General features: G+C 40.7%; 2 protein-coding genes across 3 annotated transcripts; one reads left to right on the top strand and one right to left on the bottom strand.

The window, feature by feature from the left end:
- Positions 1 to 87: 87 nt before the first annotated feature.
- Positions 88 to 5,026, top strand: LOC138131050 (probable RNA helicase armi). 2 transcript variants are annotated; one of them, XM_069047812.1, is made up of 6 exons: positions 88 to 223; positions 284 to 3,012; positions 3,075 to 3,272; positions 4,046 to 4,287; positions 4,333 to 4,581; positions 4,633 to 5,026. In XM_069047812.1, the coding sequence occupies exons 2-6, from the start codon at positions 633 to 635 to the stop codon at positions 4,951 to 4,953; spliced, it is 3,390 nt and encodes a 1,129-aa protein (XP_068903913.1). In that variant the 5' UTR covers positions 88 to 223; positions 284 to 632; the 3' UTR covers positions 4,954 to 5,026. The 2 variants fall into 2 exon arrangements, with proteins under 2 accessions (XP_068903913.1, XP_068903906.1); XM_069047805.1 differs by having other exon boundaries at positions 131 to 3,012.
- Positions 4,964 to 6,440, bottom strand: LOC138131142 (uncharacterized). The gene is made up of 6 exons (XM_069047974.1): positions 6,207 to 6,440; positions 6,051 to 6,158; positions 5,834 to 5,997; positions 5,623 to 5,784; positions 5,469 to 5,575; positions 4,964 to 5,423 (listed from the first exon to the last, which is right to left on the bottom strand). The coding sequence occupies exons 1-6, from the start codon at positions 6,438 to 6,440 to the stop codon at positions 5,005 to 5,007; spliced, it is 1,194 nt and encodes a 397-aa protein (XP_068904075.1). The 3' UTR covers positions 4,964 to 5,004.
- Between the last annotated feature and the right edge of the window lie 6,310 nt (positions 6,441 to 12,750).

Genomic DNA, 12,750 nt, shown 5'->3' with positions numbered 1-12,750 from the left:
AATTTAATCCAATAATATCTTGCCGATCGATTATGTAATTACATAAGAAGTATAATCGTGTTCGACAAAAATGTTCTGTAGGACAGTGTTATTTTTTGACAAGATTAAAAAGTATTTTTGCTGCAAGTTATGCAACCAACCTTACACACTTGAGGAGTTAAGATTCGATGAACGTATGTGCTTTTGGTCAATACAGCTACGATCGCGACAAAATTGACGACTGGTAAGTCTTGGGTGGATTCTGGGCTATTTTAAGGCCTTTAATCTTGTTTTTGTCTTTCAGTGAAAAGATACACTTGCAAATCTGATAGGAAATTAACGTTTTCGCAGAATTACAATACCTTAATTTATATTTCCCGCGTTATCGGAGCAACCATAAACAATGAACAATCTAACGTTCTGTCAAGCATGCGCAGCCTTTTCGATTTATCGCGTTTCGTCCCAAAACAATTAAAATCCCGCACTTTGATATTACTTTTGAACTAATTTACAGTGAATCGGAAACGGATTTCGAACTCGGTTCAGTCTGATGTGTTTTAAATGTTAACAATGTCGCACATTCAAAATGTATCATTTCCAGAACCGCGCTTTATTTTGTGATAACCTTGACTGTGTTTTTGTGTGTTTTAACTATGTTGAAATATATTTCGTCGTTCTTCTGGAAAATTAGCGCCGCCTCAGAAGCACCGCTGCCTCTAGACGAAGCTTACAACGTGATTAAGGAATGCGAAGAAAACCCGGCGAGCCCGGAGGTGGAGGAAGACCTTGTTAAAGATATCGGAAGTTATGAGGTGTCTTACAGAGTGGGAAAGATCACGGAGGTATCTGATGGGGCCTGCAGAGTCGACAATTTGTACGATTTTAAGTCGCACCTGGACAATCTTGCAGTCGGGACGAAAATTTCCTACCAGTTAATGTGTTCACAAGGTGAGGTTAAAGTTGTCGATGTGCATGTTATAGAGAACGGTTGGAATGTTGTGGAGACTGGGAAGCGATCCTGGCATGAAAGGACTCTCGTTTGTTCGGTGGAGAGTCGCGAGGGGCGAATCCTTTCGCTATCACCGGGAAACTTGACGGTCAATTTGGATGATGTTTGCTCTGCTTTTATCCCCATCGTGGGCGACTGGGTCGAGCTGGATGTCAAGTGCGAAGTCGACGAAAATGTGGTCGACTTGACCGGGAAGGTTCTAGAAATCAACAGATTGCAGCCTTTGAGGCCCCAAGTGAAGCTGGGGCAAGTGTCGTTGTGGAATCCTAACGACGAGTCGGGTTTGATGGACAAAAATATTTTTTTCAACAAGGATTCGCTCTATTGTGGGTATATACCGGTAAGAGGCGACAAAGTGGTGGCAGAGATCATCGAGAGCAATCAAGGGAGGTGTTCGTGGCGCGCACTAAAAATCATCCCAGACTACCTCCACCAGAAGGAGGCGAAAGACATAAATACTTTGAACGAAGAATGCAAAGATACTCACGACAGTCTCAGTATTACCGACAATATCTCTCTAACTTTCTTGAAATTGGGGGCGATCAAGGTGTTCACTGTAGAGGTGGAGTCCCAAGAAGAGATTCAGTTGGTCTGCATCGAATTGCCGATAATCAACGGCCAGTGCAGGCTCGTGGAGAACATTGACCATTATACTCTGCAGCCGAAGCAACCCCTCACGATACGGTTCGATTGCAAGGCCAAAAGCGCGGGCGAGACTCGCGAATTGCTCATCTTCCACTTCGAGAATTTCAAGATCAAGCGTTGGGTGGACATTAACGTGGTCTCGAATCGACCGCAGAACGTCAGAGAGAACAAAAACGCTCGAAAACACGTCGTGTCGAGGGACAAGCGGGAGGTCATCAGGGGGCAAAAAGTTTACACCGCTGCGCGTTTCGTCCCCTTGCGCATGCCGGACTTCGTGGTTCCGGAGAGGGTGTTGAATCTCATCACGAAATACAAAACCGAAAAGAACAGCAACGTGTTGAAAACGGAACTGGAGAGGATGAAGCCGTGTCTGGTCTCGACCCTGAACTACATGAATTACGAAGACAAGTTCCACACTTTGCTGCATCTGGACGAGATCCATATGATGCTGGAGATGCAGAATTACGACCAGCAGAGGGCGTGCTTCGTGAGAAGCGGCGAGTTTTTGCTTTTGGAAATCGAGAATCTCGCGGAGAGGAGGCCGTCTGTGATACAGGGAGATCGGGTTATCGCGAGGAGCATCAGCGACCCGAAGAGCCCGGATTATGAAGGGTTCATTCACAAGACCGGGAAGAATCACGTCTTCATCAAGTTCTCTCAGATCTTCCACGACTCGTACGACGGGGAGGACTACTCAGTGTTCATTGTGGCGTCGAGAGTCACCTACCGGCGGAAACACTTCGCGGTGAACTTGGCGGTGAGGAATCTGGGAAAAGATTGGTTGTTTCCGTCGAGGATCGTGGAGAAGGAGCCGCAGTTGGACTTCGTCGTGGACAGCTACGTCGACTGTTTGAATTCGAGCAGCGAGAGCGACGACTTGGACACGTCGGACAGCAAGTCCCACAACATCATCGGCAAGCAACGACTCTTGGAGAAGATCCGCCAGTTCCAGCAGAGCACCGAGGACAAGGTCCCCATCCGCAAGCTGGAATGGTACAACAAGTCGCTAAACTACTACCAGAAGGAGGCCGTGCGGAACATTTTGCTGGGCGTGTGCAGACCCTTGCCGTACATCATCTTCGGCCCCCCGGGCACGGGAAAGACCGTGACCATAGTGGAGACCGTGCTGCAGATTTTACGCCTCATGCCGCACTCGCGCATTCTGGTGTCGGCGCCGTCGAACAGCGCCGCCGATTTGTTGGCGGTCCGGTTGATCGACTCGGGGGTGTTGAAGCCTGGAGATCTGGTGAGGCTGCTTGCGACGTCAGCTGTGCCGTTCGTTTCGACCAAGCTGGCTCCGTACTGCGCCACGGCGAATATAGAGCGCGAAGGGACCGAAACGTCCGTGCCGGTGATGACGGCCAATGGGCTCATTTTAGGTAAGGTGGAGCCACCCAGGGAGATTCAATTGATGCGTAAGACAAGGGTGTTTTTTCTCCAGGGTATAGCTCGGCAGTCTTGGGCAGACATCGGATCACTGTGTGTACGTGCTCCAGTGCCGGGTTGCTCTACTCTATGGGTTTCTCGAAGGGACACTTTTCTCACATCGTGGTCGACGAGGCTGGGCAGACGTCGGAACCGAGCGTTTTGATTCCTTTGGCGTTTTTAGACATTTCAAGTGGACAAGCCGTATTAGCCGGTACGTTTAGAGTCCTAGTGTTTAGTTACAATCTGTTTTTTAATCAAAGAACCACCAACCACCAAAATGGAGCTGACAACATTGCACACTTTTGACGTAGGGTGAAAAATCTCATCATATAAAAATTGAGGTTATGTAGAGATATTAGAAGTTTTAATTTGAGTTCAATAAATGTCTCACTTTGCGAGGCATTGTTGAAATTTTAGATGCGAGTCTAATGCGAGTACTTTCAATGACAATTTTACGAAACCTATCAATTTCTATTAGGGAATTTTATTTGTTCTGTAGTTAGTACCAACAATGTTACCAGATGTCATAGCCACCCCTTATCCGCATTCATCGCGAATAGACATCGCGTTTGGCTAACTTACTTGATTTAAGGGAATAATTATGTTAATTAAGGACCACGACCTGCCGGCCTGTTCAAAAGTGTAGTTTGAGTGATCCCCGCAGAGCGCTAGTGTACGGGCGCTTTTTGGGGATTTTATTCATCTTAAGTTTTTGTCACCGAGAAATTCTCTTGCTCAAATGACATTTTGAATTTGAAGCCAAAGAACTCCTTGTTTTTTGCTGTTTTGAAATGAAATTCGTGAATTTTTTCCTTAATGTTCGTTGTTTTTGTGTTTAGTGTTGTTATTGCACTTTGTTATATTCCGTATTGATTATTATTTAAGCCTAAAGGGCCCGTAACGCATTTTTCATGAAATAAATGGTTATAATACAGCAGGACATTTAAGCAAGCCTAATTTACCCTTTATTTGGTGTTGTTACAGGCGACCCGATGCAACTGGGGCCTGTGGTCCTGTCTCAAATCGCGGCAGACTACGGCTTGGAAGAATCGTACCTGGAGCGCGTGATCAGCAGGTTTCCTTACATAAGGGACTCTCAAAGTTTTCCCAAAACCTGCGGCTACGATCCACGCCTCATTACAAAACTGATCTACAATTATCGATCGCTACCCGACTTGCTAAAATTACCGAGCGTTTTATTCTACAACGACGATCTGAAACCGACAGTAAGTCACGCTCAAGGTGTCCCCTGTTGATTGTCTTCTGTTTAGATTTCAGAGCAAGACAGCAAAGAAGCGGCGATTCTCGAAAAGCTGCAAGAGATGCTACCTCGCACCGGGGACGACAAGATCGCCTCGATAGTATTTCATGGCGTTTTCGGCGAGAACTTTCAAACGGAAGACTCGCCATCCTGGTTTAATCCCAACGAAGCGGCGCAAGTTTTCTATTACGTGAACGAGCTGTACCGATTAGGCTTGACGGAAAGCGATATCGGGATCATAACTCCGTACAAAGCTCAGGTACTGTTGCACCGTTGTCGTTGTGTGTAATTGAATCGTTTTTGTTTGCAGACCAAGCAGTTGATAGAACTGTTTAAAGAGGCCGAGTTCAATTTACCGAAAATAGGGACGGTGGAAGAATTTCAAGGTCAGGAATTCAACGTCATTATTTTGTCTACGGTGCGCTCAAACAAAAAATACTTGGCCAGCGATATCAAGTACACGATGGGTTTCATATCGAGTCCCAGACGGTTGAATGTTTCGATTACGAGAGCCAAGGCTCTGATGATCATCGTGGGGAACCCCCAGTTGTTGTCTGTCGATCGGTGTTGGCGTTCCGTCATCAAGTACTGTACCGACAAGGGTAGTTTCGTAGGTAGCTCTGCAAAATAAGTTCTCTGTGTTTCGAAGTTTTTTTATTACTTTATTATTGAAAAGATATTTTTAATACACTGATTTAAGATTTCGCAGATTGTTGTACTGCCACTCCGACACTCCTCTACCCTTCATTCCGTTGACCTCGCACTCTACGAATCGCTCAATTAACCTCGCTTCCACGTTGTTTCCTTTAAAATGAAAGGATTCGTAAATTACATTAATCCTAACGTCGTACGTCTCGTTATTGGCGTTAAATGAGAAAGCGTAATTTTTTCCTGGGGTACCATTTTCGCCGTGTTGATACAACACCAAGTCGCAATTTTCGATGTAGTGAATTGACTTGTCGGGGAGGACAACGTAACCCATCTCCAACAGAGAGGTGGTGGCAGGTTGACTCACAACACCTAGAGACACTCTGGTACGATCTTCTAGGTAGAGCATGTGGAATGCGTATCGGTGCATCAAAGTCCAGTCTCTCTTGTACCCTAAATCCATTGTTTTATTGTTGAAACGTGTTTTGCCAGACTCACCGAAACTGTGATCTCTAAACGAGTCCATTTTGAGCCTGTAACTTTTGTTCTCCACCGTCAAGGTTCCCGTGAAGTACCCCATTTGTTCGTAGTGCGTTTGGTGAGCGCTTTGCAACAGTTTTAATAACTGAAAGACTGAATTTTTTTAACTTACGATTTCAAAGCGTCGAAGAGTTCTTCAGTCCAGGTTTCTCGAGCGATCGCGGCGGATAAAGACTTGAGACTCATGTCGGTCTCGAAGAGAAAATATGGCAAGTCCGACGTCCATTCTCCGTCCAGTTTGACGTTGAAAAGCTTGTCGGGGTTCTTTTGTGTTCTGAAATCGACATGATTGGTTCGAATTTTGACGCGGTGTGATTAAGCACCTCATCTTCCCATTGAACGAAACGTACCACCTCTTCATGGGTTCGACCGGTGTGAAAGAAATTCCTTCGGCGCTGTACTCCTTCATCAACAGCACCGAACCGGGATCCGCGTCGAGTAACGTGTTCGGCAACTTGAGGCTCTCGAGTAGACCCAATTCTGGCACCTATTCAGCGCGCAACTGGTCAGTTCGATGGGATAAAACCGCAATTATTTTACCGCTATGTAGAATAAGCCATTAGCCTTGGCTCGGTGCCGCCGCTCGATGCCCCCGCAGAAGTAGAAGCCGTTCTTCGAAACGGCCTGAAAGAATGTCGCGTCGAACGCCTGAAATTGACAGCGATCAGAGCGGGATGTGGGTTTGTGGGTGCGTACCTTTTCGTGGTCGGATAACGGTTTCATTCTCTCGAGTTCTTCGACGGGGATGAGTTTCAGTTTAGTCTTCAGTCGTCGAGTCCACAGCAAAAGGAAGAAGCTGGCGAATTTCAAATAGTACCATTTTCCTGGTTGCGAGTAGACGCCGAAGATTTTCTTGGGAGTGGGTTTTTTGCTCTGGATGTAAAGGGTGGACAAGAAGATAATGGCCAAAATGAAAATTGCTACGAACATTTTGCTTGACAACGGTGACGGTTTGAGAGAGAATGAGGGAAATATCAAGTAGCCTGATAAGCCTTAAGATAACAAAATCGTATCACGTAATCGCAGACGACGGAAATGCATGTGGAATCTTGCGATACTGATTCGCTGCTGGCAAAACCTAAACGAATCGGTGTTTAAGTGCGAACAGACGCTTATCATGGTGATAATTGGTTTATTATGTTATACAGGGCAGGTCACGTAAGGCATATTTCTGAATTTATTTTGTACGCAACCAAAAATACTAATGACGCTGACCACTTGATACCGATTATAATGTGATTTAATTTAGTAATCAACGTACTATTGGGGAAAAATTACTTTTGTTGTCAAAGTCAGTTGACTGACATAGAGTTGTAAAGCAAGCATTAGGACGGTTAACCTTATTTTTTACTACTGTCAACCACTGTCACTGTCAAACTTATCATTGCAAAATGTTAAATACCGAAAAATGGACTACTGAAGGAGATATTCCAAGGAGGAAAAATTGAAAAGGTTTCCACAAGGCAATTTGGCCCATGGACAATCCCCCAGAATCAAAGAAGATGATTCTAAATTTTTGAATGGTGGATGGTGCCATATTTTTGACAAGAGAAAAGTCAATAATTTGAAATTGTCATCACTATTGACTTGACGTTAATGCTTGGTTTACATTAATTTGTTTTGAAGTGACAGAAAAATGACGACCAAAGTATTTTGTCCCCAATAGTAGGTATAGTCGTTTTCAGTGACATCCGGGCTGTCAGTATGACAGTATGTTGGCATCACTTGCTGTTTCAGTTTAGTAATTTTGAATTTCCTAATTTGGCAATATACCTTGACGCGACAAATTCAAATTATTACCCATAATTTCCGACAAAATATGTAATCTGATTCGGATTCCGACGATGACTTGATTTTACCATGTTTTACACCATGTTGAAGATTGAGTTTTATTGTTTGTTGTTGATGTTTCACGATATATAAATTTTCTTTTATCATAACCTCAATTTCTTGCTTGACATTTTTTTTACTAGGATTTTCTTATACTCTGAATACTGATTGTAAATTTATGTGTACCAAGATATTAAAAATGACACTGACAGCACGGATGTCATTGAAAACGACTATATAGGTGTCACAGAATGAACCAGCATAATTTTAACCACGAGCTACTGGCTTCATGTAGAACTCGGAAAAAATATTTAAAAAATTAAATTAAATTTTTGCAATAGAAATTTCCATTTTCTCAAAAAAATTGTTATGTAAGGTATTACAGATATCAATTTTTTTCATTCGTCATTTAGGTAGTGAAAAGGTCTATAAAAAAAAGAAAAAAGTGGGGGTAGTCATTTAAATAAATTGCGCAAAAACCAGTGACGTCATTTAAACAAGTTGTATGCCACAGGTGGCATTTTTTATGTTCAGACTGTACATATATCGTAATGTATTTTTTATTATACCTGAATCATAATCCCTGTTTTTGACACTAAAATGCGTGCGAAAAAGGGCCTTTAAAACACTAAAGCTTTAAGGGTTGCTTAGGTAACAACAAATTCACCTACATTTTGAACAATGATAAATAGACATTTATACACAATTTATGATAGCAACGAAACAACAACAATTAACCATTTCTATATCAACGATTAATGACACAGATTACTTCGGAAAAGGTATTTCAATTTACTTTTTTTGTTACATATAATTTTCAGATTGTAGTGCAGGTATAATAAAAAATAGCGTATGATACACGTTTATAAGGGCCTTTAAAGCACTTGCGACGTTAAAAGCACTCCGCTACGCGTCGTGCTCTTAAACTCGTCGCGCGTGCTTTAAAGGCTTCCTTATAAACTTGTATCATAATATACTATTATTCACAATCGGTTAGTAACGTACAGCTTTTCTAACCTCTTAAAGGTTAGAAAGTGAGCGATTACTCGTGTACACATCAACCGGTCAGTAATATGGTGAAAAAAGGAGTCAGTAATGAGTCGTAAGCGGTTAGTAATGAAACCCATAACTGACCTGTGGTGGCGCTACTGTCGCACCAATTGCGAAAATCTCTCTACGTTTTTCTGGTATCGTAATTTGCTTTTGTCAGGTAAGAGTGTTAATTTGTGTGCGAATTCCCGCAATTCTGGGGAGGGTACACTTTATTTTACTATCGCACATTTTGTTTGTTAAAAAATGTGAGCAAATGTCAATTTGGTTTGACTTTTGTGAACTAAAATTTAATACAATCTCAATCGTGCGCGCCGAAATAAACGATAATATTACGGAGGTTGATTTTTATTTATTTTTTATTATTATAATGTTGCTTGTTTTATTAAATGATTGATTGTGAATAATAGCTATTTATGCACCAAGGGAGTTACAACGATGATTACGAGAACGATGAATCCAACTCGAGGGCTTTAGCCCGAGAGATGGATATCGTTCGATGGGCGTAATCATTCGGTGACGCCGTGGTGCATACAAGATTTTATTTTTCACTACGTGTTCTTTAAAAAAAAGAAAATGTCATCTTTGCAATTATGAATTGATGGCGTTATGAATTCATTACGCCCGCTTATTCTTATTACGCCCTGTATTATGCCCCGGTTGTTATGGACATGTTTACGTATTTCGTATCCTAGGAGTCATGCAATTATACTAAAGTGGAAAATAAAATAGTTTACAAACCTCGGCGAAAGTCCATTCCTGTGTCTCGAGAACTTGTTCACCTCGAGGGCAAGCCTCTCGGTAAACTATGTATTGTTCTCTCGACAGGAGAATATTTTTTGACTTTTTCACTTTTCAATGTCAGATTTGATGTATAAAAGGAAAACAGTCCGGTAGGATGTTGCTAAGTGACACTTTCCGGCTCTGATACTGTTATAACTCACCTACCGGACTGAAATTGGTGATGCAATCGAGCATCTGCCGGACAGTATGAAATAAAATATTCAAATTAATTAGGAGGTGGATGTTAATAAACTCCATCCATTTTCAATAAACATTACTGTTAGGGAATTTTCTTTTTTTGTATTGCAATGAAAGTGTTTAATTTTTTTCTAATATTGAACATTCAAAGCAGACGTTTTGAATTTGTCAAAAAATTTGACACTGTCAGATTATAATTATTGAAAAAAATACGATTAAGCAGCGATATCATGTAGGCCAGAGGCAGAGTTATAAAGAGAAAATGCCGGTGTTTTAAAAACATTTGGGAAGTAAATGGTCCAAATTTGGGGAGGTTGTCAGTTTACCGAATGGTTGGGGAGATTTTTGCCGTAAGTTGATAAATCCACTTTTAATTTTAATTGATCTATTTAAAATGTTAGCTTCAATCTCCTACAGATATCTAAAGGAAAAGTACGGAGTAATTTCTGGGTCGGGGGCACAGGCACTGTCCCTGGAAACGACGCACGATGGAACTGTGAAGAAATATTTGCGCCGTTGTGCACTTTTTTTAATTACAAGACCGCCGGGCTCCAGACTTGACTTGACAGGGTTTGTTCCTGAGCACTATTCATTTCTAATGTATCATGCTTTCACTCTGTGTCCTGCTTTGAAATATTTTCGTTAAAATCTGTTTACGTTACGTACACCTACTTGCTGGTTTCAATGCCGGTATTTAATATTAACCTGTAGATACCATATTTTAAGTAAAATATTCCAAACTAGTTTACTTTGCTTGATTACGGGACCCGATTAGAGATTTGTCAAAAATGACAATAATCGTACATTATAACCTCTTCAAAATACACATAACCTGAATTATTATTTGTGACATTGCATTTACAATAGAAAAAAGTTGTATTCTATTACACCACAAAAGTTAATAAAATCACTAGATTTAGTTGTGTATATTAAAAATGGATGGAGTTTACGTTATGAAATTGCACGTTATAACGCTTCAAAATCAGTAATAACACGAAAAGCGCGCTCAGTTGCATGCTAGCTGATCACAGAATCGAATAGTATACCTATTGTACAAAATATTGTACAGGGTTATTCTAAATGATTGTAGTCGAAGTAGGCGTGAAAACTGAATGTAAAATTTATGGTTGCCGCTCCACATAAAAAAATCATCAAAATGATGTGTTAAATTGGGTGCAAAACAACTCACTATTTTTAAAATTGATTGTAGAATAACTCAATATTTCTGGATTCAATCGTTAATTTAACAAAAATAAATAAAATCCTCATCACCGCACTTTTCACCTAAAAAAGGACAGTGACAGCGACACAACTGACAGTTCACATGAAAGCGGCAAAAACGTAATAACATGGGCATGGCCTACTTCGACTACAATCATTTAGAATAACTCTGTATAATTCTTAGGACTCGTAATAGTATTTTATTTCCACCTTCTAAGTAAATGACACTTTATAGGTATTTGTGGTAACTAAGTAAATGGGTAATTACAGGCAGAGCCCTGTAATATTTAACAGGCACGTAGAAGAGACCTGTAATAGTTATTACAAGTCTCATCAAAAAATAAATAATCAAAACTATGTTTATTACAAACACAAACAAATTGAACTATCAATTGTTACAATTACATACGTTAATAATACATTTTGATCCGTTTCGGAAGTATTTTCATATCGCTCCTGGGATCGAATCAGTAGAGAGCCGCACTTGCAGCGTTGGTAATTCCGTGATTATTTTCTTGCATTTCAAGAAAATCGCCTTCAAAGTCTTCATCGGGCATTAAAGCCATTCTTTCTTTTCTTTCTTTTTGCAACAAATTTCACAAAACTTCTGACAGTATTTTTGTTGTTTATCTCAACACCATGACGACGTAGGTATAATTGCCCCACCGCCTTTCACTACAAAATTTTTATAAACATAAATAACAATTAAAAAACGAAATTTAAAGGCTGAAGGTGGAAATAAAAGTTTGTATGCAACTCGCTTAGCAATTAATCTTTACTGGGCTTACTGGCTTATGGGACTCGCTCCTTACGTCGCTCGTCCAACAAGTGCCAGCGCGCCCGTAAACATTAATTTACTAAGCTTGTCACATAAATAACTATTACAGTAGAAGTCCGTTAGGATAGCCTTTACTGTCGAGCTAGAGATTTTGTGAGACGAGCTCGCAGAGCGGGTCGAATAATACTGGCGAGGCTGTAAAGGCCCTAACGGACGTGTATTGTACAATAGTTTTTGTAATATCTCTACGATTCGTTCAAAATTATCTTTTTGAAATACATTTTTTTCAACGCCATCGAAAAAACCGAATGATTAATAAGTGTGCGGAGGACGTCGTCATGTCAACCGTTGTTTGTGAAAAAAAATTGTTTCAATGTTGTTTGTCAGATTTGTTCAACGCTTAACTTTCCGTTGAAAATAAGTGAATGAAATCAATAAAAAATCGCAGTCAAGATATTCCCGATGTTCGGAAGTGAGGTCATCGTTATTGCCTGCAAAATCGCGCTTGTGTTAGTGAAGCATCATCTTCGATCTTGTCTCCATTTGCTGCTGTTTGTCAGATTTGTTCAACACTTAACTTTCCGTTGAAAATAAACGACTGGAATCAATAAAAAATCGCGATCAAGATATTCCCGATGTCCGGATGGCCGCAGAGCAAGTGAAGTCATCTTCATTCCTTGCAAAATCGTGCTTGTGTTGGTGTTAAAATTCTGAAGCATCATCTTCGATCTCGTCTACATCTGCTAGTGGCAAACGGATTTCGATTAATTCAAGGTGTGTCCCATAACATTAAACATTAATTATTGTACCAATTGTAAAAAAATTGAAAAATAAAGTTTAGATCTACGTTGCTATAGTTATTTAATCATTCATAACGGCCGCTCCCGCTCATAACGGACACCTATAACGGACTCCGGCCGTTATGAGGCTGTTTACATGGTGACAAACAGTCCGGAAAGCCACCTTTAACAACTAGATATTACAAAAAGTATTAAATCTGTAGAGAAGAATATTGTGCATAACTAGTTATATAAATAATCCTGCATTCGACAAAATGATTTTTAGATGTAAAATTAAACATTAGCTGGTGTTTTTTTTAAAATAATTTGTTAAAAAGAAAAACGAATATGGTACCGACTCGTACGGAGGATGAAAAAAGAAAGATGGCCAGTAAGAATATTCGACTGGAGATCGCAAGGAAGAAAAAGGGGACAACCAGAACAAACGTGGATACAACAGGTGCAACAAGATATGACTAGGAGAAATATGTATAAGGGAAGAAGCGGAGGACTGACGAAAACGCACCACGGATTAAATCGACTTTGACGGGAAATTTTAATCAACACCCGATATATGTTTTTTTATTTAAAATACGAATAG

The sequence above is a fragment of the Tenebrio molitor genome, chromosome 1 (genome assembly GCF_963966145.1).
Source record: "Tenebrio molitor chromosome 1, icTenMoli1.1, whole genome shotgun sequence".
Taxonomy (NCBI): Eukaryota; Metazoa; Arthropoda; class Insecta; order Coleoptera; family Tenebrionidae; genus Tenebrio; species Tenebrio molitor.
The sequence above is the reverse complement of the archived record's forward strand: the minus strand, read 5'-3'. Positions and strand labels throughout refer to the sequence as shown.